Here is a 27,322-nt window from a genome sequence, read left to right as displayed (position 1 = left end):
GAGCCTCCAGGTAGGCTAGCAGGCAGATGGCAGATGTGTGCTCCCAGGTGAGCAGGCGAGAGTCTCTGGATAAGCAAGTGGTCACAGCATGTGACGGCGGAGCCTCCAGGTAGGCTAACAGGCAGGTAGCAGATGAGCGCTCCCAGGTGAGTGGGCAAGAGTCTCTGGACTGGCAGGTGGTCACAGCACGTGACGGCGGAGCCTCCAGGTAGGCTAGCAGACAGGTAGCAGATGAGCGCTCCCAGGTGAGCGGGCAAGAGTCTCTGGACTGGCAGGTGGTCACAGCATGTGACGGCGGAGCCTCCAGGTAGGCTAGCAGACAGGTAGCAGATGAGCGCTTCCAGGTGAGCGGGCAAGCTGGTCCATAGACAGACTGACAGGTGTCGGAAGGCAGACCGTCGGACCTCAGGCTAGCAAGTAGGTAAGCGGATAACAGGCAGGAATCAGACAGCAATCTGGCAGGAAACTGGCAGGTAACTGGAAACGGGACCTGAGGGCTGAAGCAGAGTAGTGAACAGTGCAACAACATTGCTCGGGCACCTCCATTTTGGAGGAGGTGCCTTATATATGGTGAAGTCCTCCGGCCATTGGCCGGGGACTCCTTAGGACGGCGCGAGCGGCCCCTTTAAGTGGGGGGGAGCGCGCGCGCCCTAAGCACCGTGGCCGGGAAGGAGCGCGCGCTGCCAGCAGAGCGGGAGGAGGACGCCGGGCTCGGAGCGGAGAGGTGAGGGGAACAGCGTCCCTGCCTGGCAGAGGGCAGGGACGCCGACGCTACACAGCTCTGGGGTATAATACAGGATGTAACTCAGGATATGTATTATACAGTGGTGGCCAAAAGTATTGGCACCCCTGCAATTCTGTCAGATAATACTCAGTTTCTTCCTGAAAATGATTGCAATCACAAATTCTTTGGTATTATTATCTTCATTTAATTTGTCTTCAATGAAAAAACACAAAAAGAATTGTCCTAAAGCCAAATTGGATATAATTCCACACCAAACCTAAAAAAGGGGGTGGACAAAAGTATTGGCACTGTTTGAAAAATCCTGTGATGCTTCTCTAATTCGTGTAATTAACAGCACCTGTAACTTACCTGTGGCACCTAACAGGTGTTGGCAATAACTAAATCACACTTGCAGCCAGTTAACATGGATTAAAGTTGACTCAACCTCTGTCCTGTGTCCTTGTGTGTACCACATTGAGCATGGAGAAAAGAAAGAAGATCAAAGAACTGTCTGAGGACTTGAGAAACCAAATTGTGAGGAAGCATGAGCAATCTCAAGGCTACAAGTCCATCTCCAAAGACCTGAATGTTCCTGTGTCTTCCGTGCGCAGTGTCATCAAGAAGTGTAAAGCCCATGGCACTGTGGCTAACCTCCCTAGATGTGGACGGAAAAGAAAAATTGACGAGAGATTTCAACGCAAGATTGTGCGGATGGTGGATAAAGAACCTCGACTAACATCCAAACAAGTTCAAGCTGCCCTGCAGTCCGAGGGTACAACAGTGTCAACCCGTACTATCCGTCGACGTCTGAATGAAAAGGGACTGTATGGTAGGATACCCAGGAAGACCCCACTTCTTACCCCGAGACATGAAAAAGCCAGGCTGTAGTTTGCCAAAACTTACCTGAGAAAGCCTAAAACGTTTTGGAAGAATGTTCTCTGGTCAGATGAGACAAAAGTAGAGCTTTTTGGGAAAAAGCATCAACATAGAGTGTACAGGAAAAAAAAAGAAGCATTCAAAGAAAAGAACACGGTCCCTACAGTCAAACATGGTGGAGGTTCCCTGATGTTTTGGGGTTGCTTTGCTGCCTCTGGCACTGGACTGCTTGACCGTGTGCATGGCATTATGAAGTCTGAATACTACCAACAAATTTTGCAGCATAATGTAGGGCCCAGTGTGAGAAAGCTGGGTCTCCCTCAGAGGTCATGGGTCTTCCAGCAGGACAATGACCCAAAACACACTTCCAAAAGCACTATAAAATGGTTTGAGAGAAAGCACTGGAGACTTCTAAGGTGGCCAGCAATGAGTCCAGACCAGAATCCCATAGAACACCTGTGGAGAGATCTCAAAATGGCAGTTTGGGGAAGGCACCCTTCAAATATCAGGGACCTGGAGCAGTTTGCCAAAGAAGAATGGTCTACAATTCCAGCAGAGCATTGTAAGAAACTCATTGATGGTTACCGGAAGCGGTTGTTCGCAGTTATTTTGGCTAAAGGTTGTGCAACCAAGTAATAGGCTGAGGGTGCCAATACTTTTGTCCGGCCCATTTTTGGAGTTTTGTGTGAAATGATCAATGATTTGATTTTTGCTTCATTCTCTTTTGTGTTTTTTCCTTGCAAGCAAATTAAATGAAGAGAATAATACCAAAGAATTTGTGATTGCAATCATTTTCAGGAAGAAACTGAGTATTATCTGACAGAATTGCAGGGGTGCCAATACTTTTGGCCACCACTGTATGTATACTGTGACTAGTTGATGTGGATTATGTAGCTGTTTTGTCTGATTCTGTGATGTAAATTCATTTGTTTAGCAAGATCTTGGGAACAGGCGGGTTTTGTAAGTGTAGGTGTTTGCTGCTGGCAGGGCATTGCATCACTTGTAGTACTACAGTCTCCACCTGTATGCTCCACTGTAAGCTCCCTTCTGTTTTTTCTTTACTGCATTGTGATAGTACAGAAGCAGTGGAAGGGTTAATGACCCTTTGCTATTATTAGGATGAATTCCAATAAGGAGGCAAGAAGCAAATAAACATCTTATTAATATTAATGGGGATTTCATTATCTGCCGGACAGGGAAGTCAGACTGAGACAGACGCTGCCAGGCGAGGATTTCATCCCCGAGCTGTCTCTCTCCACATCCCTCTCCTCTCTCTCATCCTTGCTGTTACCATAATACTCTCTTTCTCTCTTTTGTTGGGTGTCTCTTCTCTGTCTTTTTCCTTCAGTAACCATTGTAAACCATTTCTCTGTTTTGTTTCCTCTCGCCGCCTCTCACTTTCCTCCCTTGTTTCTCACCTCTCTTCCCTCTTGTTTCTTCTTCCTCGTACTCTCCAATCTCTCTCCTCCATTTTTCCTTTTCTCTCTCTCTTCTTTTAATCTTCACATTTTTTACTCTTCCCATTCTATTTCCTCTTTCCCTTTTTCCAGTGATCCTTCCTTCCTCTTTTCCTCAGCCGCTCTCTCAGCATTTCCTCCTTCCCTTCTCTCTTCCTTGTATTCTTCCCCTTCTCCTTTCACTCTTCATCATTCTCTCTTCCATTCTATTTTCTTCTTACTCCTGTTCTCTGTATCTCTTCCTACCTCTGTAGTTCCATCTTCCTCTATTCCTTCTCCTGTTTTTTTTCTCTTGCAACAAATCATCACTGTCGCTTCCCCTTTCTATTTTTTTTCTTTCTTCCCATCCTCTTTTTTCCCCGCTCTACTCATCTTGCTATTTCCCTCTCTTTTCATTTACTTTTCCCTCTCTTTTTTTTCTCTCTTCCTTCCTCTTCTTCGTTCCTCTTCCTTTCTCTTTCTTCCTCCACCACTTTCATTTTGTTTCTTTCTCCCAGGCTCTCCTCCATTTTTCTTCCTCCTTTGTATAATTTTCCTCTTTATCTTTCTCTTACCTTTCTATTTCTTTCTCATCTCTGCCTTTCTCTCCCTTTCACTTTGTTCTTCCTCTCTTCATCTCTTACTCCTCCTCCCTGCTTTCCTTTGCCTTCTCTTACTCCTTTTCCATTTTTCTCTTCCTCCTGTCTGCTTTCTCCCCCTTTTTATCTCTTTCTTTTTCTATCTTCTTATTTCACTTTTTCTTCCTTCTCTATCTCACTGTTTTATTCTCTCCCTCCTCATCAGTCTTTCCCCTTCCCATTCTATTCCTTCCTGCATTTTTCTCCCTCTTTCTCTTCTTTCTCTTTTCTTTACTCCTCCTTCCTTTCTTGTTCTCTTTCCCTCTCTATTTCTCTCTCTCCCTTCCACTCTCCCCGTTTTTTTCTCCTTTGTTTCCCACTCATCACTGCCTTCAATCTTCTCTCTTTCTCCCTCCTATTCTTTGCCTTTCTTTTTCTTCCTCCACCTTTTTACTCCTTCTCTTTTCTTCCTTCTTTCTTTTTCTTCCTCCTCCATCCTCCCCCTCTTTTTTTTCTCCTACACCTCTCTACCTTCCTCTCTTTCTTCCTATTTTCTCCCTCTCTTTTTTTCTTCATCCTCTCTACCTTTCATCCTCTCTTCCTATTTTCTCCCTCCTCTCTCTCTTTTCCTCTTCCTCTTGCTTTGTTCCTTCCTATTTTCTCCCTCTACACCCCCTCTCTTTTTTCCTCCTCCTCTCTACTTGTCACTCTCTCTTCCTATTTTTTCCTTTTCCCCTCTTTTTTTCTCTCCTCCTCCTCTCTACCTTCCTATCCTCTCCCTCTTCTCCTCCTCTTTTTTTCCTCCTTCTCCTCTCTACCTTCCTATTCTCTCCCTCTTCTCCAAATCTTTTTTCCTCCTCCTCTCTACTTTTCTTTCTCTCTCCCTATTTTCTCCCTCTTCTCCTCCTCCTCTATACCTTTCATTCTCTCTTCCTTTTTTCTCATTCTCCCCCTCTTTTTTCCTCTTCCTTTCTTCCTTCCTATTTTCTCCTGCTTCTCTCCCTTCTCTTTTTTCCTCCTCCTCTCTAGCTTTCATTCTCTCCCTTTTCTCCCCCCTCTTTTTTCCTCTCCCTCCTCTTCATATCTATCTTCCTATTCCTTCTCTCTTCTCCAAATCTCTTTTTTCCTCCTCCTCTCTACCTTCCTATTTTCTCCCTCTTCTCCCCCTTTTTTCCTCTTCCTCCTCCTCTCTACCTTCCTATTCTCTCCCTCTTCTCCAAATCTTTTTTTCTCCTCCTCTCTACCTTTCATTCTCTCTTCCTATTTTCTCCTTTTCCCCCTCTCTTTTTTCCTCTTCCTCCTCCTTTCTACCTTCCTCTCCCTCTTCTCCACCTCTCTATCTTTCATTCTCTCTTCCTATTTTCTCCCTCTTCTCTTTTTTCCTCTTCCTCCTCTCTACCTTCCTATTCTCTCCCTCTTCTCTCCCTCTCTTCTTTCTCCATCTTTCTTTACTCTTGTACATTTTCATCCTCTGCTCCATCCATTGTAGCTGAGATTACATTTCTGACTATTCTGGGCTCTGTAAGAACTCTGCTGCGTCTCTTGCACTCTCCTCTGCTTCCTCTTCTTTCTGTCGCTCCCCATCGCACTCTGTACCCCCTCCTCCCCGGTATGAGCCCTGACTGACTGCGCTGTGTACCGTGACTGACTTGCCCTGGCGGAGCACACCTGGACGGGGCGAGGGAGCCGGCAGCACTGGGCACCTATGTTCTCCGTATCACTAAAGTGTCGGCTGGGGATTATAAAGCGACGAGTGAAAGGTACGAAAATCTTGTGACTAAATCTGCAGCGAGGTCCGCAGAAGCTGCGCTGTGCCAGGCAGGGGACATTGAAATATTAACTATTTGGGTACCGGACATACTTGCTTTACCTGCAATATAATCAATTGTTCCCTGTTATCGGCAATTTCAGGCTGTGAAGTCGCTGACTGTGGGCTGTATTAATGGGATGATTGACAGGAGTTACAGAGACCTCCCTGCCCCCCGTGATTACTACTCTACCCCCTGGGCTGAGACACTTTCCTTATAACGTTGCTGCACTTTATAAGCCGCAGGCTACTGTTTACTGGCCCTTTAAGACACTTGAGTGACAATTGGGTCATGTTTTGCAGACTTCAAGTTTCTTTTTTCAAGTAGGACAAGATGATGATTAAGAGTCTGCACGTCTCAGAAGAAGCAGACGGTGCTCTATAATGCTAAGATATAGCAACATACCTGGAATAGTTTATTATGAAGGCGACTGCAATGCACCACAGGGATCCGGAGACACAAATAATGTTCTATTTTCTGGATGCACTTAGTAAATGCCTGTGATGCAAGGAGAGGGATGTAGGCAGGTATGCGGCGGCTGATGTTCTGGAATACTGATGTGCGGGGTTTTCTGTACTGCTGCATTGTATACTATATACCATACTTGTGTCATTACAACTATCACCAGACATGAACACTTCTAAATCGGAGACTTAAATTCTGAAACGTCACAGATGCAGCAAACCTTAACTCAATATTACACCATGATGTAGCAAAGCTGTCATGTATATGTACATGTACATGAAGAATAAGTCTATTCCTGACCATTATATGACTTGTTTCTTGCATATTTCACCAGCTTTCACCTCTGCAGGCTTTAATTTTCAGTTGTCTCTGAGCTAGTGGGTGGAGACGAGCTGCTATGATGTCTCCCATACACAGCACACACAGACATGCGGGATCCCTGCTCTCTTGTCTCTATGTAGCAAAATGAAGCAGCAGCAGCATAGTGGAAAATATACAGTAATACTGAGCGGCGTAGATTTCATTAGAGCTGGATTCACTAGTAAACAGCAGCATGAATGAATTCTAAAGAAATACTGAGCAGTGTAGCTGTGAATTCAGCTTCATGGTGAGATAATACACTTACTAGTAAGCTACAGTGCAGTTCTGTGTGAGTCTGTTCCTCTCACTCTTTACTCCTTCTTCTTCCTCTCTATAGACTTCAGAATGCAGCTGGAAGTTGATCCCTCAGTGAGCTGTCAGTCTGTCCCGCTTTCATCAAGACAGATTTTAGCAGATTTTTCCAAAGTAAATGATTAACTCAGAAGGCAGGGGGAGGAGAAGTGAGTCATAAGTGGAGAAAGAATCAGATTTCTCTGATATGTTACAAAGTTTATTGCATTCACTTAATATTAATTTATAAAAGTTTGTTGAAATGAAAGATTTAAGATTTCAAATGTGAAGTTAAAGTTTGATACATTTGTGTTATGTTACCATTTCCTTTTGGGGCCCTATTGCAGATTGATTTTGAGTTACAACATGTCTTACTCTAGTCACATCTAGAGCTGCATTCACATTTGCCCTGGCTAGTTTCTCTATCTCTCCTTCTGCTGGTTCAGTGTCTGAATTGTTGTGGTTTATCATGGGACATGAGATGTTGTGCAGATGTCCCAAATATCCTATATATACACACACCTCAACATTGAACTGCAACACCCAAAGTGATGTTACTGATTTGCAAATGTTGAAAAACTGGAAACAACATTTCCAAAACCTCCGTATGGAGTCTGAGCACCATGTGCAGAAATCCCGGCGCTAAGGTTATGTTCACACAGTGCATTTTTTCAACGTTTTTTTTATGCATTTTTTGAATGCAAATTTACAGCTGCGTTTTACAGTACCAGCAAAGTCTATGAGATTCCAGAAATCTCATGCACACACTTTGATTTTTATTTGATCAGTATTTTGTGCTCTGCATGTTTTTTTTTTTGCAGAATAGAGCGTGTCACTTCTCTTCACCCATTGGAAGTAATGGGCGGTGAAAAAAACGTACCAGATACGCAGGTGTCAGGTTTTTCAGCGTTTTTTGTGCCAAAACCAGAATGAGATTTTTTTTTTTACTGAACTTTATGTACATTCATAAAGAGAGAAAACGACAGTGAAAAAAACGCAGCAAAAAATGCACAAAAAAAAGCGCAAGAAAAATCCTGAACAAACCTCCTGGCAAAAGATCAAGTTTTGCTGCTGAAAAAAACGCAATGTGTGAACATAGCCTTACAGCCTCGGCTGCTAACACTGAGGTTATTAATGGTCGTCTGAGGAAGGCTTTGCTGCTCTGAATGCACTTGGGCAAATCATCAAGATCCGCTGCTGTCAGCTCCTGTGTAATCACAGACCAATGACGTCCCACAGATAGGTGGCATGGCCTTTGAGGGAGTCGGCCCTGACGCCACATTGCTGGAGGCCACTGACATGGGAGAGACGCCTGGTGCACATTACGCTTGTGGTGTAGTCTAGCACTGCAGCGTAGGTGGTGATTACTCATAGTATATTAGGGATCATTTTTGCGCTCTTTGGGGGACATTTTACCATTGCTTTTGCACTCAAAACTTTGCTCAGTTTTCATTATTTCCTTGTCATAAATGTCTAAACATCATTTTTGGTACTGACTCCCAAAAATGACAAGAAAACCTTGCGTGGTTGACTTTATGGCTTAAAGTATGACATATTTATGATTGCATCTCTATATAAAAGTGGCAAAAAAGGTCACGTATTCTAGACAGGTCACCTCGGTATTGGAACAAATACATTTATGTTTCATCCATTTTTCTATGCATAAAAAGTTGCAGTTTGCGCAATTTTTTGACATTAACGTGTGATATTTGGCACATTGGTCTCACACTCTTATCTAACGTTGCGAGCCACCATGCTTAAACAGTTGCTTTGGTGTAACTTGCTCCAAACAGTTGATACATTTGCCACAAATTATGCAATTTTTGGTAAATGTGGACTTCTCTGTCATATTTGGTAAAGGGCCTGAAGTGACCAAAGACCCCTGTGCAAAATACAGCTTGAGACCTGTCAGCGCTTTTCTGCTGAGGCAGTGGAGAAAGTGTTTCTTGGGATGAACAAGTAGTCTGGTGGGTCATGGGAATCCCCCCCGCATTGCAAAAGGGGGCAGGAAGTGTTATCTCTCTGCTTCTAGTGACTCCTGAGAGTGACACCACATATGGACTGTTTTAGAGAACTTAACTAGTAACCTGCCATGGGTTTCCTTGTGAAAACATCACTGGAACACTCATTGAATTGTATTGTCCACTCTTTTCAACAGCTCACGACTACATGTGCACTCACTGAGGTGTCACCACATCATGGTAGCCCTCTGCCACAACTGTACAGCCCCCTCTTAACTTGTAAGTACTGTGCACTATTTGGAAGCGGCTAAAGATCCATGGTGCCAGACTGCAAACAAATCCAGCATGTCATTTTATCCGGAGCTCTGAACTTCCAACTGCACAAGCATAAAAACAAAAAAAGCTCAATTGCTGGACCTCCACCACATCACGGTAGCCATCTGCCACAGTATCAAAGCCCAGTCATAACTTGTGACTATTGTGCACTATTTAGAAGAGCTCCGTGGTGCACGGTTGCAAATACTGCGTGTCGTCTCATCCAGAGCTCAGAACTTGCAGCTGCATAAGCAAAATGTCAAAGAAAGCAAGAAAGGCTCAACAGCTGGACCTCTGAAACAGCGACGACCAGCATGGCTGCTCTTCATTTTGCAAAAATAGCCATTGCTTTAACTCAAACTGTTTTACTAATGAGTAGACACTCGTAAGTAACTTTGGGTGAAAATCCTTTTTTAAGAAATTAGGACTGAGATGAGGACCGTGGCTGAGCTGTCTCAACACCTTCCTCATCTTGTTGCACTGTATATTTGAGAAGGATCAGGATTTCTCTCTATGGAAAAAGCAGGGATAGCAAATCCGCTGTCTGGAAAATAAAACATCTCTGCGAAGAAGGGAAATCCCAGATTCTTAAAGAGTCGCATCCAACTAAGTGCTTAGTCTCTGGCTGGAGTCCAACAGAACAGGTGTGTCGTGTGATCCGGGATCCTGGAATCTGTGCTGACTTCTCTGTTACATAAACAAAGCCAGTGATGGCGGTCACCAGGGAATCCGAGGAAAAGAACTGAAAGAGGCCGAGCAAATGCAGGAGAGAACACTGAATCTTACTACTGAATAAGCTAGATGAACCGGCGAGTACAAACATCATCAGAACAGAAAATACATAGTAATGACCCCAGAGCGCACAGCAAGCGCTGCAAGATGACAACAAGGTCTGTATATCATGTCAGTAATCAATACAAGGCAGTATTATAGCAGTTATAGTCTTGTACATAGGGAGCAGTATTATAATAGTTATATTCTTGTACATAGGGGGCAGTATTATAGTAGTTATATTCTTGTACATAAGGGCGGTATTATAGCAGTTATATTCTTGTACATAGGGGGCAGTATTATAGTAGTTATATTCTTGTACATAGGAGCAGTATTATAGTAGTTATATTCTTGTACATAGGAGCAGTATTATAGCAGTTATATTCTTGTACATAGGGAGCAATATTATAGTAGTTATATTCTTGTACATAGGAGCAGTATTATAGCAGTTATATTCTTGTACATAGGAGCAGTATTATAGCAGTTATATTCTTGTACATAGGGGGCAGTATTATAGTAGTTATATTCTTGTACATAGGGAGCAGTATTATAGTAGTTATATTCTTGTACATAGGGGGCAGTATTATAGCAGTTATATTCTTGTACATAAGGGCGGTATTATAGCAGTTATATTCTTGTACATAGGGGGCAGTATTATAGCAGTTATATTCTTGTACATAGGGGGCAGTATTATAGCAGTTATATTCTTGTACATAGGGGGCAGTATTATAGTAGTTATATTCTTGTACATAGGGGGCAGTATTATAGTAGTTATATTCTTGTACATAGGGAGCAGTATTATAGTAGTTATATTCTTGTACATAGGGGGCAGTATTATAGTAGTTATATTCTTGTACATAGGGGGCAGTATTATAGTAGTTATATTCTTGTACATAGGGAGCAGTATTATAGTAGTTATATTCTTGTACATAGGGGGCAGTATTATAGTAGTTATATTCTTGTACATAGGGGGCAGTATTATAGCAGTTATATTCTTGTACATAGGGGGCAGTATTATAGTAGTTATATTCTTGTACATAGGGGGCAGTATTATAGTAGTTATATTCTTGTACATAGGGAGCAGTATTATAGTAGTTATATTCTTGTACATAGGGGGCAGTATTATAGCAGTTATATTCTTGTACATAGGAGCAGTATTATAGTAGTTATATTCTTGTACATAGGGGGCAGTATTATAGTAGTTATATTCTTGTACATAGGGAGCAGTATTATAGTAGTTATATTCTTGTACATAGGGGGCAGTATTATAGCAGTTATATTCTTGTACATAGGAGCAGTATTATAGTAGTTATATTCTTGTACATAGGGGGCAGTATTATAGTAGTTATATTCTTGTACATAGGGGGCAGTATTATAGCAGTTATATTCTTGTACATAGGGGGCAGTATTATAGTAGTTATATTCTTGTACATAGGGGGCAGTATTATAGTAGTTATATTCTTGTACATAGGGAGCAGTATTATAGTAGTTATATTCTTGTACATAGGGGCAGTATTATAGTAGTTATATTCTTGTACATAGGGGGCAGTATTATAGCAGTTATATTCTTGTACATAGGGGGCAGTATTATAGTAGTTATATTCTTGTACATAGGAGCAGTATTATAGCAGTTATATTCTTGTACATAGAGGGCAGTATTATAGTAGTTATATTCTTGTACATAGGGGGCAGTATTATAGCAGTTATATTCTTGTACATAAGGGCGGTATTATAGCAGTTATATTCTTGTACATAGGGGGCAGTATTATAGTAGTTATAGTCTTGTACATAGGGAGCAGTATTATAGTAGTTATATTCTTGTACATAGGGGGCAGTATTATAGTAGTTATATTCTTGTACATAGGGGGCAGTATTATAGCAGTTATATTCTTGTACATAAGGGCGGTATTATAGCAGTTATATTCTTGTACATAGGGGGCAGTATTATAGTAGTTATATTCTTGTACATAGGAGCAGTATTATAGTAGTTATATTCTTGTACATAGGAGCAGTATTATAGCAGTTATATTCTTGTACATAGGGAGCAATATTATAGTAGTTATATTCTTGTACATAGGGGGCATTATTATAGTAGTTATATTCTTGTACATAGGGGGCAGTATTATAGCAGTTATATTCTTGTACATAAGGGCGGTATTATAGCAGTTATATTCTTGTACATAGGGGGCAGTATTATAGTAGTTATATTCTTGTACATAGGAGCAGTATTATAGTAGTTATATTCTTGTACATAGGAGCAGTATTATAGCAGTTATATTCTTGTACATAGGGAGCAATATTATAGTAGTTATATTCTTGTACATAGGAGCAGTATTATAGTAGTTATATTCTTGTACATAGGAGCAGTATTATAGTAGTTATATTCTTGTACATAGGAGCAGTATTATAGTAGTTATATTCTTGTACATAGGAGCAGTATTATAGTAGTTATATTCTTGTACATAGGAGCAGTATTATAGTAGTTATATTCTTGTACATAGGGGCAGTATTATAGAAGTTATATTCTTGTACATAGGAGCAGTATTATAGCAGTTATATTCTTGTACATAGGGGGCAGTATTATAGTAGTTATATTCTTGTACATAGGGAGCAGTATTATAGTAGTTATATTCTTGTACATAGGGGGCAGTATTATAGCAGTTATATTCTTGTACATAGGGGGCAGTATTATAGCAGTTATATTCTTGTACATAAGGGCGGTATTATAGCAGTTATATTCTTGTACATAGGGGGCAGTATTATAGTAGTTATATTCTTGTACATAGGAGCAGTATTATAGTAGTTATATTCTTGTACATAGGGGGCAGTATTATAGTAGTTATATTCTTGTACATAGGGGGCAGTATTATAGCAGTTATTTTCTTGTACATAAGGGCGGTATTATAGCAGTTATATTCTTGTACATAGGGGGCAGTATTATAGTAGTTATATTCTTGTACATAGGAGCAGTATTATAGTAGTTATATTCTTGTACATAGGGGGCAGTATTATAGTAGTTATATTCTTGTACATAGGGGGCAGTATTATAGTAGTTATATTCTTGTACATAGGGAGCAGTATTATAGTAGTTATATTCTTGTACATAGGGGGCAGTATTATAGTAGTTATATTCTTGTACATAGGGGGCAGTATTATAGCAGTTATATTCTTGTACATAGGGGGAAGTATTATAGTAGTTATATTCTTGTACATAGGAGCAGTATTATAGCAGTTATATTCTTGTACATAGAGGGCAGTATTATAGTAGTTATATTCTTGTACATAGGGGGCAGTATTATAGCAGTTATATTCTTGTACATAAGGGCGGTATTATAGCAGTTATATTCTTGTACATAGGGGGCAATATTATAGTAGTTATATTCTTGTACATAGGAGCAGTATTATAGTAGTTATATTCTTGTACATAGGGGGCAGTATTATAGTAGTTATATTCTTGTACATAGGGGGCAGTATTATAGCAGTTATATTCTTGTACATAAGGGCGGTATTATAGCAGTTATATTCTTGTACATAGGGGGCAGTATTATAGTAGTTATAGTCTTGTACATAGGGAGCAGTATTATAGTAGTTATATTCTTGTACATAGGGGGCAGTATTATAGTAGTTATATTCTTGTACATAGGGGGCAGTATTATAGCAGTTATATTCTTGTACATAAGGGCGGTATTATAGCAGTTATATTCTTGTACATAGGGGGCAGTATTATAGTAGTTATATTCTTGTACATAGGAGCAGTATTATAGTAGTTATATTCTTGTACATAGGAGCAGTATTATAGCAGTTATATTCTTGTACATAGGGAGCAATATTATAGTAGTTATATTCTTGTACATAGGAGCAGTATTATAGTAGTTATATTCTTGTACATAGGAGCAGTATTATAGTAGTTATATTCTTGTACATAGGAGCAGTATTATAGTAGTTATATTCTTGTACATAGGAGCAGTATTATAGTAGTTATATTCTTGTACATAGGAGCAGTATTATAGTAGTTATATTCTTGTACATAGGAGCAGTATTATAGTAGTTATATTCTTGTACATAGGAGCAGTATTATAGCAGTTATATTCTTGTACATAGGGGGCAGTATTATAGTAGTTATATTCTTGTACATAGGAGCAGTATTATAGTAGTTATATTCTTGTACATAGGAGCAGTATTATAGCAGTTATATTCTTGTACATAGGGAGCAATATTATAGTAGTTATATTCTTGTACATAGGAGCAGTATTATAGTAGTTATATTCTTGTACATAGGAGCAGTATTATAGTAGTTATATTCTTGTACATAGGAGCAGTATTATAGTAGTTATATTCTTGTACATAGGAGCAGTATTATAGTAGTTATATTCTTGTACATAGGAGCAGTATTATAGTAGTTATATTCTTGTACATAGGAGCAGTATTATAGTAGTTATATTCTTGTACATAGGGGCAGTATTATAGCAGTTATATTCTTGTACATAGGAGCAGTATTATAGCAGTTATATTCTTGTACATAGGGGGCAGTATTATAGTAGTTATATTCTTGTACATAGGGGCAGTATTATAGTAGTTATATTCTTGTACATAGGAACAGTATTATAGTAGTTATATTCTTGTACATAGGGGCAGTATTATAGTAGTTATATTCTTGTACATGGGGCAGTATTATAGCAGTTATATTCTTGTACATAGGAGCAGTATTATAGTAGTTATATTCTTGGACATAGGGGCAGTATTATAGTAGTTATATTCTTGTACATAGGAGCAGTATTATAGTAGTTATATTCTTGTACATAGGAGCAGTATTATAGTAGTTATATTCTTGTACATAGGAGCAGTATTATAGTAGTTATATTCTTATACATAGGAGCAGTATTATAGTAGTTATATTCTTGTACATAGGGGGCAGTATTATAGCAGTTATAGTTATATTCTTGAACATAGGAGCAGTATTATAGTAGTTATATTCTTGTACATAGGGGCAGTATTATAGCAGTTATATTCTTGTACATAGAGGCAGTATTATAGTAGTTATATTCTTGTACATAGGGGGCAGTATTATAGTAGTTATATTCTTGTACATAGGGGCAGTATTATAGTAGTTATATTCTTGTACATAGGGAGCAGTATTATAGTAGTTATATTCTTGTACATAGGAGCAGTATTATAGTAGTTATATTCTTGTACATAGGAGCAGTATTATAGTAGTTATATTCTTGTACATAGGAGCAGTATTATAGTAGTTATATTCTTGTACATAGGGGCAGTATTATAGCAGTTATATTCTTGTACATAGGAGCAGTATTATAGCAGTTATATTCTTGTACATAGGGGCAGTATTATAGTAGTTATATTCTTGTACATAGGGGCAGTATTATAGTAGTTATATTCTTGTACATAGGAGCAGTATTATAGTAGTTATATTCTTGTACATAGGGGCAGTATTATAGAAGTTATATTCTTGTACATAGGAGCAGTATTATAGCAGTTATATTCTTGTACATAGGGGGCAGTATTATAGTAGTTATATTCTTGTACATAGGGAGCAGTATTATAGTAGTTATATTCTTGTACATAGAGGCAGTATTATAGTAGTTATATTCTTGTACATAGGGGGCAGTATTATAGTAGTTATATTCTTGTACATAGGGGCAGTATTATAGTAGTTATATTCTTGTACATAGGGAGCAGTATTATAGTAGTTATATTCTTGTACATAGGAGCAGTATTATAGTAGTTATATTCTTGTACATAGGGGCAGTATTATAGCAGTTATTTTCTTGTACATAGGAGCAGTATTATAGCAGTTATATTCTTGTACATAGGGGGCAGTATTATAGTAGTTATATTCTTGTACATAGGGGCAGTATTATAGTAGTTATATTCTTGTACATAGGGGCAGTGTTATAGTAGTTATATTCTTGTACATAGGGGCAGTATTATAGCAGTTATATTCTTGTACATAGGAGCAGTATTATAGTAGTTATATTCTTGTACATAGGAGCAGTATTATAGTAGTTATATTCTTGTACATAGGGGCAGTATTATAGTAGTTATATTCTTGTACATAGGAGCAGTATTATAGTAGTTATATTCTTGTACATAGGAGCAGTATTATAGTAGTTATATTCTTGTACATAGGAGCAGTATTATAGTAGTTATATTCTTGTACATAGGAGCAGTATTATAGTAGTTATATTCTTGTACATAGGGGGCAGTATTATAGCAGTTATAGTTATATTCTTGAACATAGGAGCAGTATTATAGTAGTTATATTCTTGTACATAGGGGCAGTATTATAGTAGTTATATTCTTGTACATAGGGGCAGTATTATAGTAGTTATATTCTTGTACATAGGGGCAGTATTATAGTAGTTATATTCTTGTACATAGGAGCAGTATTATAGTAGTTATATTCTTGTACATAGGAGCAGTATTATAGTAGTTATATTCTTGTACATAGGAGCAGTATTATAGTAGTTATATTCTTGTACATAGGGGCAGTATTATAGTAGTTATATTCTTGTACATAGGGGCAGTATTATAGTAGTTATATTCTTGTACATAGGGGGCAGTATTATAGTAGTTATATTCTTGTACATAGGAGCAGTATTATAGTAGTTATATTCTTGTACATAGGGGGCAGTATTATAGTAGTTATATTCTTGTACATAGGGGGCAGTATTATAGTAGTTATATTCTTGTACATAGGGGCAGTATTATAGCAGTTATATTCTTGTACATAGGAGCAGTATTATAGTAGTTATATTCTTGTACATAGGGGCAGTATTATAGTAGTTATATTCTTGTACATAGGAAGCAGTATTATAGTAGTTATATTCTTGTGTATGGGAGCAGTATTATAGTAGTTATATTCTTGTACATAGGAGCAGTATTATAGTAGTTATATTCTTGTACATAGGAGCAGTATTATAGTAGTTATATTCTTGTACATAGGAGCAGTATTATAGTAGTTATATTCTTGTACATAGGGGGCAGTATTATAGCAGTTATAGTTATATTCTTGAACATAGAAGCAGTATTATAGTAGTTATATTCTTGTACATAGGGGCAGTATTATAGTAGTTATATTCTTGTACATAGGGGCAGTATTATAGTAGTTATATTCTTGTACATAGGAGCAGTATTATAGTAGTTATATTCTTGTACATAGGAGCAGTATTATAGTAGTTATATTCTTGTACATAGGGGCAGTATTATAGTAGTTATATTCTTGTACATAGGGGGCAGTATTATAGTAGTTATATTCTTGTACATAGGAGCAGTATTATAGTAGTTATATTCTTGTACATAGGGGGCAGTATTATAGTAGTTATATTCTTGTACATAGGGGGCAGTATTATAGTAGTTATATTCTTGTACATAGGGGCAGTATTATAGTAGTTATATTCTTGTACATAGGAGCAGTATTATAGTAGTTATATTCTTGTACATAGGAGCAGTATTATAGTAGTTATATTCTTGTACATAGGAGCAGTATTATAGTAGTTATATTCTTGTACATAGGAGCAGTATTATAGTAGTTATATTCTTGTACATAGGGGGCAGTATTATAGTAGTTATATTCTTGTACATAGGGGGCAGTATTATAGTAGTTATATTCTTGTACATAGGAGCAGTATTATAGTAGTTATATTCTTGTACATAGGAGCAGTATTATAGTAGTAATATTCTTGTACATAGGAGCAGTATTATAGTAGCTGTATTCTTGTACATAGGGGCAGTATTATAGTAGTAATATTCTTGTACATAGGAGCAGTATTATAGTAGTTATATTCTTGTACATAGGAGCAGTATTATAGTAGCTGTATTCTTGTACATAGGGGCAGTATTATAGTAGTTATATTCTTGTACATAGGAGCAGTATTATAGTAGTTATATTCTTGTACATAGGAGCAGTATTATAGTAGTTATATTCTTGTACATAGGAGCAGTATTATAGTAGCTGTATTCTTGTACATAGGGGCAGTATTATAGTAGTTATATTCTTGTACATAGGAGCAGTATTATAGTAGTTATATTCTTGTACATAGGAGCAGTATTATAGTAGTTATATTCTTGTACATAGGGGGCAGTATTATAGCAGTTATAGTTATATTCTTGAACATAGAAGCAGTATTATAGTAGTTATATTCTTGTACATAGGGGCAGTATTATAGTAGTTATATTCTTGTACATAGGGGCAGTATTATAGTAGTTATATTCTTGTACATAGGAGCAGTATTATAGTAGTTATATTCTTGTACATAGGAGCAGTATTATAGTAGTTATATTCTTGTACATAGGGGCAGTATTATAGTAGTTATATTCTTGTACATAGGGGGCAGTATTATAGTAGTTATATTCTTGTACATAGGAGCAGTATTATAGTAGTTATATTCTTGTACATAGGGGGCAGTATTATAGTAGTTATATTCTTGTACATAGGGGGCAGTATTATAGTAGTTATATTCTTGTACATAGGGGCAGTATTATAGTAGTTATATTCTTGTACATAGGAGCAGTATTATAGTAGTTATATTCTTGTACATAGGAGCAGTATTATAGTAGTTATATTCTTGTACATAGGAGCAGTATTATAGTAGTTATATTCTTGTACATAGGAGCAGTATTATAGTAGTTATATTCTTGTACATAGGGGGCAGTATTATAGTAGTTATATTCTTGTACATAGGGGGCAGTATTATAGTAGTTATATTCTTGTACATAGGAGCAGTATTATAGTAGTTATATTCTTGTACATAGGAGCAGTATTATAGTAGTAATATTCTTGTACATAGGAGCAGTATTATAGTAGCTGTATTCTTGTACATAGGGGCAGTATTATAGTAGTAATATTCTTGTACATAGGAGCAGTATTATAGTAGTTATATTCTTGTACATAGGAGCAGTATTATAGTAGCTGTATTCTTGTACATAGGGGCAGTATTATAGTAGTTATATTCTTGTACATAGGAGCAGTATTATAGTAGTTATATTCTTGTACATAGGAGCAGTATTATAGTAGTAATATTCTTGTACATAGGAGCAGTATTATAGTAGCTGTATTCTTGTACATAGGGGCAGTATTATAGTAGTAATATTCTTGTACATAGGAGCAGTATTATAGTAGTTATATTCTTGTACATAGGAGCAGTATTATAGTAGCTGTATTCTTGTACATAGGGGCAGTATTATAGTAGTTATATTCTTGTACATAGGAGCATACAGATCTGCAAATCTAAACCTCTATATTGAATTTATAGGTTTTTAGTGCAAAAAACTTTGATCCCACACCGAGGTCTCGGTGAAATCTGCATATATTCCACCCACATTGATTTGAACACAATTTCACCTGCTGTGTGATCCTGCCCTTATAATGACTCTATGGCGGTAGAGAGGACTGTAATATATGATGCCTCCTTTGGGTCTGTTTCTCTGTATGTTGTGGTTCTGGGACTAGAGATAATGTTACAGGTCCAGGGGAAATTGCTCCCTGCGTTTTTGCAAAAACCATCATAATTATCATAGAATAATTCAGGGCCATTCCACGTTGGCGTTGCAGTACTGCAATGTGTACCTGCTTGGCTGAAAGCAATGCATCTTCCCGCGTGTGTCAGCTCACATGTAGTCGTGATGATGATCTGATTGGATGGATTACTGACCTGTAGATATTGCTTACAATAAACTGAACAGACGCGTGCACCAAATTCTCCGCTCCTGCTAAATGTGTCACATTGTATAAGTGTAAAGATGGATGTTACACAACATGTAAAAGCGTAAAAGTAACACAAACAAAAGGGTACGCAGCCCCCCTGCTGTATTACTAACCATAATACAGATAGTTATACATCTTCTTATATGCAGTGCTATGGACTGTAATACTGGTATAACCTGGGCATAAATCCTGACAGTGAGGATATTACACGCTGTTAGGATTGGCTGCAGGGCTTAATTTTATATTTAAAGGGCTCGTCCAGGTTTGAGATGAAAGTCTGCAGTCACTCTGTTGACTGCAGGCTTCTGAATTCTCATAGCGCATGCACTGCACACTTTTAGGATTCTCCCTTGCACAAGTATGCGATTTGTATACTTTTGGCCACATTCCAACTAGACGTGTCCGGCCTCGCTCAATTATTGAGCGAGCCAACGCATGTCTAGTCGGCATGTGATCGCATGTATGCAAATCGCCGGCACAACAGAATCCTGACAGCGTGGTGCAGTGCGCACTGTGAGAAGTCAGAAGTCTGCAGTCACATAGAATGACTGTAGACTCATCACAATCTTGAACAACCCCTTTAACGCTCCTAACATAAATAAAAATATGAGAATTGACACCTGATAGGTGACGTTGTCTCTGGTGTCGTTTTCTTTCTTCTTCCTCCTGTCCAGACGACATGATGACTTTTCTCATCCACAGCTCGTCTCTGCAGACTTCCATCTTCTCCGGTGTCGCACATCCTGACATAATGCCCTTAAAGATGGCAGAGTTATTATAATACTCCTGAATAAAAATATCTGACCTACGCTAAGCCCCTAAATAATTGCCCCTGCACAAAATATGACCCCCACACTGTCCCTCTTATGGTCTATGCCCTCCACACAGCCCCCTCCTTAACATACTGGGCCCCCTCTTCACACTGTCCTCTCACACTGTGTCCCCTCTATAGGGCCCAGTCTCTATACTGTGCCCCCTCATCACACTTCTCATTCTCTCCTTGGTATACTGTTTCCTCATGCTACCCTCCCCCCACACTACTCAGTCTCTATTCTGTGCCCACTCACACTTTTCTCCCCATCTGTCTCCTCGCACTATTCCCCTCAATAGTCTCCTCACACGTTTCCCCCTCCCTTCTCACACATTTACCCTCTCACCTTCCATACTGCCTCTTCACACATCCCTCCGACTCACCATACTGCCTCCGCACTCATTCCCATCACCCTCGCTCCCCATACTGTGTCCGCACCTATCTCCCCATACATACCCCCCATCTCACTCCTTGCTCCACATATTGTGTCTTGTCCCCCACCCACAGTAAATCTCCCCCACACTCAGTAACTACACCCCCCCCACACTGAAAATACCCTTCCCACACGCAGTAAATACCTCTTCCAGGCATTAAATTCACCCCACATCTTCCTGTATATAATTATATATGCACAGCCTGTATAACCTGGGCATATCCTGTATATAATTATATATGTACAGCTGGTATAACCTGGGCATCTCCTGTATATAATTATATATGTACAGCCGGAACAACCTGGGTATCTTCTGTATATAATTATATATGTACAGCCGGTATAACCTGGGCATCTCCTGTATATAATTATATATGTACAGCTGGTATAACCTGGGCATTTCCTGTATATAATTATATATGCACAGCTGGTATAACCTGGTCATCTCCTGTATATAATTATATATGTGCAGCTGGTATAACCTGGGCATTTCCTGTATATAATTATATATGTACAGCCGGAATAACCTGGGCATCTCCTGTATATAATTATATATGTACAGCCGGTATAACCTGGTCATCTCCTGTATATAATTATATATGTACAGCTGGTATAACCTGGGCATCTCCTGTATATAATTATATATGTACAGCTGGTATAACCTGGGCATTTCCTGTATATAATTATATGTGTACAGCCGGTATAACCTGAGCATCTCCTGTATATAATTATATATGTACCGCCGGTATAACCTGGGCATCTCCTGTATATAATTATATATGTACAGCCGTTATAACCTGGTCATCTCCTGTATATAATTATATATGTACAGCCGGTATAACCTGCGTATCCGCTGTATATAATTATATATGTACAGCTGGTATAACCTGGGCATTTCCTGTATATAATTATATATGTACAGCCGGTATAACCTGGGCATCTCCTGTATATAATTATATATGTACAGCCGGTATAACCTGGGCATTTCCTGTATATAATTATATATGTACAGCTGGTATAACCTGGGCATCACCTGTATATAATTATATATGTACAGCCGGAACAACCTGGGCATCTCCTGTATATAATTATATATGTACAGCTGGTATAACCTGGGCATCTCCTGTATATAATTATATGTGTACAGCCGGTATAACCTGGTCATCTCCTGTATATAATTATATATGTACAACTGGTATAACCTGGCTATCCTCTGTATATAATTATCTATGTACAGCTGGTATAACCTGGGCATTTCCTGTATATAATTATATATATACAGCCGGAATAACCTGGGTATCTTTTGTATATAATTATATATGCACAGCTGATATAACCTGGGTATCTCCTGTATATAATTATATATGAACAGCCGGAATAACCTGGGTATCTCCTGTATATAATTATATATGTACAGCTGGTAGCACCTGGGCATTTCCTGTATATAATTATATATGTACAGCTGCTATAACCTGGGCATCACCTGTATATAATTATATATGTACAGCCGGAACAACCTGGGCATCTCCTGTATATAATTATATATGTACAGCTGGTATAACCTGGGCATCTCCTGTATATAATTATATGTGTACAGCCGGTATAACCTGGTCATCTCCTGTATATAATTATATATGTACAGCTGGTATAACCTGGCTATCCTCTGTATATAATTATCTATGTACAGCTGGTATAACCTGGGCATTTCCTGTATATAATTATATATATACAGCCGGAATAACCTGGGTATCTTCTGTATATAATTATATATGCACAGCTGATATAACCTGGGTATCTCCTGTATATAATTATATATGAACAGCCGGAATAACCTGGGTATCTCCTGTATATAATTATATATGTACAGCTGGTAGCACCTGGGCATTTCCTGTATATAATTATATACAGTACAGAAAATTGTACATTCACACTGAAGGCATCAAAACTATGAATTAACACATGTGGAATTATATACTTAACAAAAAAGTGTGAAACAACTGAAAATATGTCTTATATTTTAGGTTCTTCAAAGTAGCCACCTTTTGCTTTGATGACTGCTTTGCACACTCTTGGCATTTTCTTGATGAGCTTCAAGAGGTAGTCACCGGAAATGGTCTTCACTTCACAGGTGTGCCTTGTCAGGTTTAATAAGTGGGATTTCTTGCCTATAAATGGGGTTGGGACCATCAGTTGTGTTGTGCAGAAGTCAGGTGGATACACAGCTGATAGTCCTACTGAATAGACTGTTAGAATTTGTATTATGGCAAGAAAAAAGCAGCTAAGTAAAGAAAAACGAGTGGCCATCATTACTTTAAGAAATGAAGGTCAGTCAGTGCGAAAAATTGGGAAAACTTTGAAAATGTCCCCAAGTGCAGTTGCAAAAACCATCAAGCGCTACAAAGAAACTGGCTCACATGAGGACCGCCTCAGGAAAGGAAGACCAAGAGTCACCTCTGCTTCTGAGGATAAGTTTATCCGAGTCACCAGCCTCAGAAATCGCAGGTTAACAGCAGCTCAGATTAGAGACCAGGTCAATGCCACACAGAGTTCTAGCAGCAGACACATCTCTACAACAACTGTTATGAGGAGACTTTGTGCATCAGGCCTTCATGGTAAAATAGCTGCTAGGAAATCACTGCTAAGGACAGGCAACAAGCAGAAGAGACTTGTTTGGGCTAAAGAACACAAGGAATGGACATTAGACCAGTGGAAATCTGTGCTTTGGTCTGATGAGTCCAAATTTGAGATCTTTGGTTCCAACCACCGTGTCTTTGTGCGACGCAGAAAAGGTGAACGGATGGACTCTACATGCCTGGTTCCCACCGTGACGCATGGAGGAGGAGGTGTGATGGTGTGGGGGTGCTTTGCTGGTGACACTGTTGGGGATTTATTCAAAATTGAAGTCATACTGAACCAGCATGGCGACCACAGCATCTTGCAGCGGCTTGCTATTCCATCCGGTTTGCGTTTAGTTGGACCATCATTTATTTTTCAACAGGACAATGACCCCAAACAACCTCCAGGTTGTGTAAGGGCTATTTGACCAAGAAGGAGAGTGATGGGGTGCTACGCTAGATGACCTGGCCTCCACAGTCACCAGACCTGAACCCAATCGAGATGGTTTGGGGTGAGCTGGACCGCAGAGTGAAGGCAAAAGGGCCAACAAGTGCTAAGCATCTCTGGGAACTCCTTCAAGATTGTTGGAAGACCATTTCCGGTGACTACCTCTTGAAGCTCATCAAGAGAATGCCAAGAGTGTGCAAAGCAGTCATCAAAGCAAAAGGTGGCTACTTTGAAGAACCTAGAATATAAGACATATTTTCAGTTGTTTCACACTTTTTTGTTAAGAATATAATTCCACATGTGTTAATTCATAGTTTTGATGCCTTCAGTGTGAATGTACAATTTTTATAGTCATGAAAATACAGAAAAATCTTTAAATGAGAAGGTGTGTCCAAACTTTTGGTCTGTACTGTATGTACAGCTGGTATAACCTGGGCATTTCCTGTATATAATTATATATACACAGCCGGAATAACCTGGGTATCTTCTGTATATAATTATATATGTACAGCTGGTATAACCCGGGCATCTCCTGTATATAATTATACATGTACAGCTGGTATAACCTGGGTATCCTCTGTATATAATTATATGTGTACAGCTGGTATAACCTGGGTATCCTCCGTATATAATTATATATGTACAGCCGGTATAACCTGGGTATCCGCTGTATATAATTATATATGTACAGCTGGTAGAACCTGGGCATTTCCTGTATATAATTATATATGTACAGCTGGTATAACCTGGGCATCTCTTGTATATAATTATATATGTACAGCCGGTATAACCTGGGCATTTCCTGTATATAATTATATATGTACAGCCGTTATAACCTGGTCATCTCCTGTATATAATTATATATGTACAGCCGGTATAACCTGGGTATCCGCTGTATATAATTATATATGTACAGCTGGTATAACCTGGGAATTTCCTGTATATAATTATATATGTACAGCCGGTATAACCTGGTCATCTCCTGTATATAATTATATATGTACAGCTGGTAGCACCTGGGCATTTCCTGTATATAATTATATATGTACAGCTGGTATAACCTGGGCATCTCCTGTATATAATTATATATGTACAGCTGGTATAATCTGGGCATTTCCTGTATATAATTATATATATATATATACAGCCGCAATAACCTGGGTATCTTATATATATAATTATATATGTACAGCTGGTATAACCTGGGCATCTCCTGTATATAGTTATATATGTACAGCTGGTATAACCCGGGCATCTCCTGTATATAATTATATATGTACAGCTGGTATAACCTGGGTATCCTCTGTATATAATTATATATGTACAGCTGGTATAACCTGGGCATCTCCTGTATATAATTATATATGTCCTGCCGGTATAACCTGGGCATCTCCTGTATATAATTATATATGTACAACTGGTATAACCTGGGTATCTCCTGTATATAATTATATATGTACAGCCGGTATAACCTGGGTATCAGCTGTATATAATTATATATGTACAGCTGGTATAACCTGGGCATCTACTGTATAGAATTATATATGTTCAGCTGGTATAACCTGGGCATCTCCTGTATATAATTATATATGTACAGCCGTTATAACCTGGTCATCTCCTGTATATAATTATATATGTACAGCCGGTATAACCTGAGTATCCGCTGTATATAATTATATATGTACAGCTGGTATAACCTGGGAATTTCCTGTACATAATTATATATGTACAACTGGTATAACCTGGACATCTCCAGTATATAATTATATATGTACAGCTGGTATAACCTGGGCATCTCCTGTATATAATTATATATGTACAGCTGGTATAACCTGGGTATCTCCTCTATATAATTATATATGTACAGCTGGTATAACCTGGGCATCTCCTGTATATAATTATATATGTACAGCTGGTATAACCTGGGTATCTCCTGTATATAATTATATATGTACAGCTGGTATAACCTGGGCATCTCCTGTATATAATTATATATGTACAGCTGGTATAACCTGGGTATCTCCTGTATATAATTATATATGTACAGCCGGTATAACCTGGGCATCTCCTGTATATAATTATATATGCACAGCTGGTATAACCTGGGTATCTCCTGTATATAATTATATATGTACAGCTGGTGGAACCTGGGTATCTCCTCTATATAATTATATATGTACAGCTAGTATAACCTGGGCATCTCCTGTATATAATTATATATGTACAGCTGGTATAACCTGGGTATCTCCTGTATATAATTATATATGTACAGCCGTTATAACCTGGTCATCTCCTGTATATAATTATATATGTACAGCCGGTATAACCTGAGTATCCGCTGTATATAATTATATATGTACAGCTGGTATAACCTGGGAATTTCCTGTATATAATTATATATGTACAACTGGTATAACCTGGACATCTCCAGTATATAATTATATATGTACAGCTGGTATAACCTGGGCATCTCCTGTATATAATTATATATGTACAGCTGGTATAACCTGGGTATCTCCTCTATATAATTATATATGTACAGCTGGTATAACCTGGGCATCTCCTGTATATAATTATATATGTACAGCTGGTATAACCTGGGCATCTCCTGTATATAATTATATATGTACAGCTGGTATAACCTGTGTATCTCCTGTATATAATTATATATGTACAGCCGGTATAACCTGGGCATCTCCTGTATATAATTATATATGCACAGCTGGTATAACCTGGGTATCTCCTGTGTATAATTATATATGTACAGCTGGTGGAACCTGGGTATCTCCTCTATATAATTATATATGTACAGCTGGTATAACCTGGGCATCTCCTGTATATAATTATATATGTACAGCTGGTATAACCTGGGCATCTCCTGTATATAATTATATATGTACAGCTGGTATAACCTGGGCATCTCCTGTATATAATTATATATGTACAGCTGGTATAACCTGGGTATCTCCTGTATATAATTATATATGTACAGCTGGTATAACCTGGGCATCTCCTGTATATAATTATATATGTACAGCTAGTATAACCTGGGTATCCTCTGTATATAATTATATATGTACAGCTGGTATAACCTGGGCATCTCCTGTATATAATTATATATGTACAGCTGGTATAACCTGGGTATCTCCTGTATATAATTATATATGTACAGCTGGTATAACCTGGGTATCTCCTGTATATAATTATATATGTACAGCTGGTATAACCTGGGCATCTTCTGTATATAATTATATATGTACAGCTAGTATAACCTGGGTATCTCCTGTATATAATTATATATGTACAGCTGGTATAACCTGGGTATCTCCTGTATATAATTATATATGTACAGCTGGTATAACCTGGTCATCTCCTGTATATAATTATATATGTACAGCCGGTATAACCAGGGCATCTCCTGTATATAATTATATATGTACAGCCGGTATAACCTGGGCATCTGCTGTATATAATTATATATGTACAGCTGGTATAACCTGGGCATCTCCTGTATATAATTATATATGTACAGCCGGTATAACCTGGGCATCTCCTGTATATAATTATATATGTACAGCTGGTATAACCTGGGCATCTCCTGTATATAATTATATATGTACAGCCGGTATAACCTGGGCATCTCCTGTATATAATTATATATGTACAGCCGGTATAACCTGGGCATCTTCTGTATATAATTATATAT

General features: G+C 38.3%; 1 protein-coding gene across 6 annotated transcripts in view; it reads left to right on the top strand.

Moving 5' to 3' along the window:
• Positions 1-27,322, top strand: part of GRIP2 (glutamate receptor interacting protein 2) — a 335,176-nt gene that overhangs the window by 239,264 nt on the left and 68,590 nt on the right. The window contains exon 1 of one of the 6 annotated variants that reach the window (XM_073644978.1): positions 5,137-5,374. The exons of the other annotated variants lie outside the window; for them this stretch is intronic. Coding sequence (XP_073501079.1) covers positions 5,320-5,374 — 55 coding nt within the window. The 5' untranslated portion in view covers positions 5,137-5,319. Of the gene's footprint in view, positions 1-5,136; positions 5,375-27,322 lie in introns of those variants that run through there. 6 annotated transcript variants of the gene reach the window in all.

The sequence above is a fragment of the Phyllobates terribilis genome, unplaced genomic scaffold, assembly GCF_046119375.1.
Source record: "Phyllobates terribilis strain yellow unplaced genomic scaffold, ASM4611937v1 Scaffold_8__6_contigs__length_399053987, whole genome shotgun sequence".
Classification (NCBI taxonomy): Eukaryota; Metazoa; Chordata; class Amphibia; order Anura; family Dendrobatidae; genus Phyllobates; species Phyllobates terribilis.
Note: the sequence above shows the minus strand (reverse complement) of the source record. Positions and strands in the feature narration are given on the sequence as shown.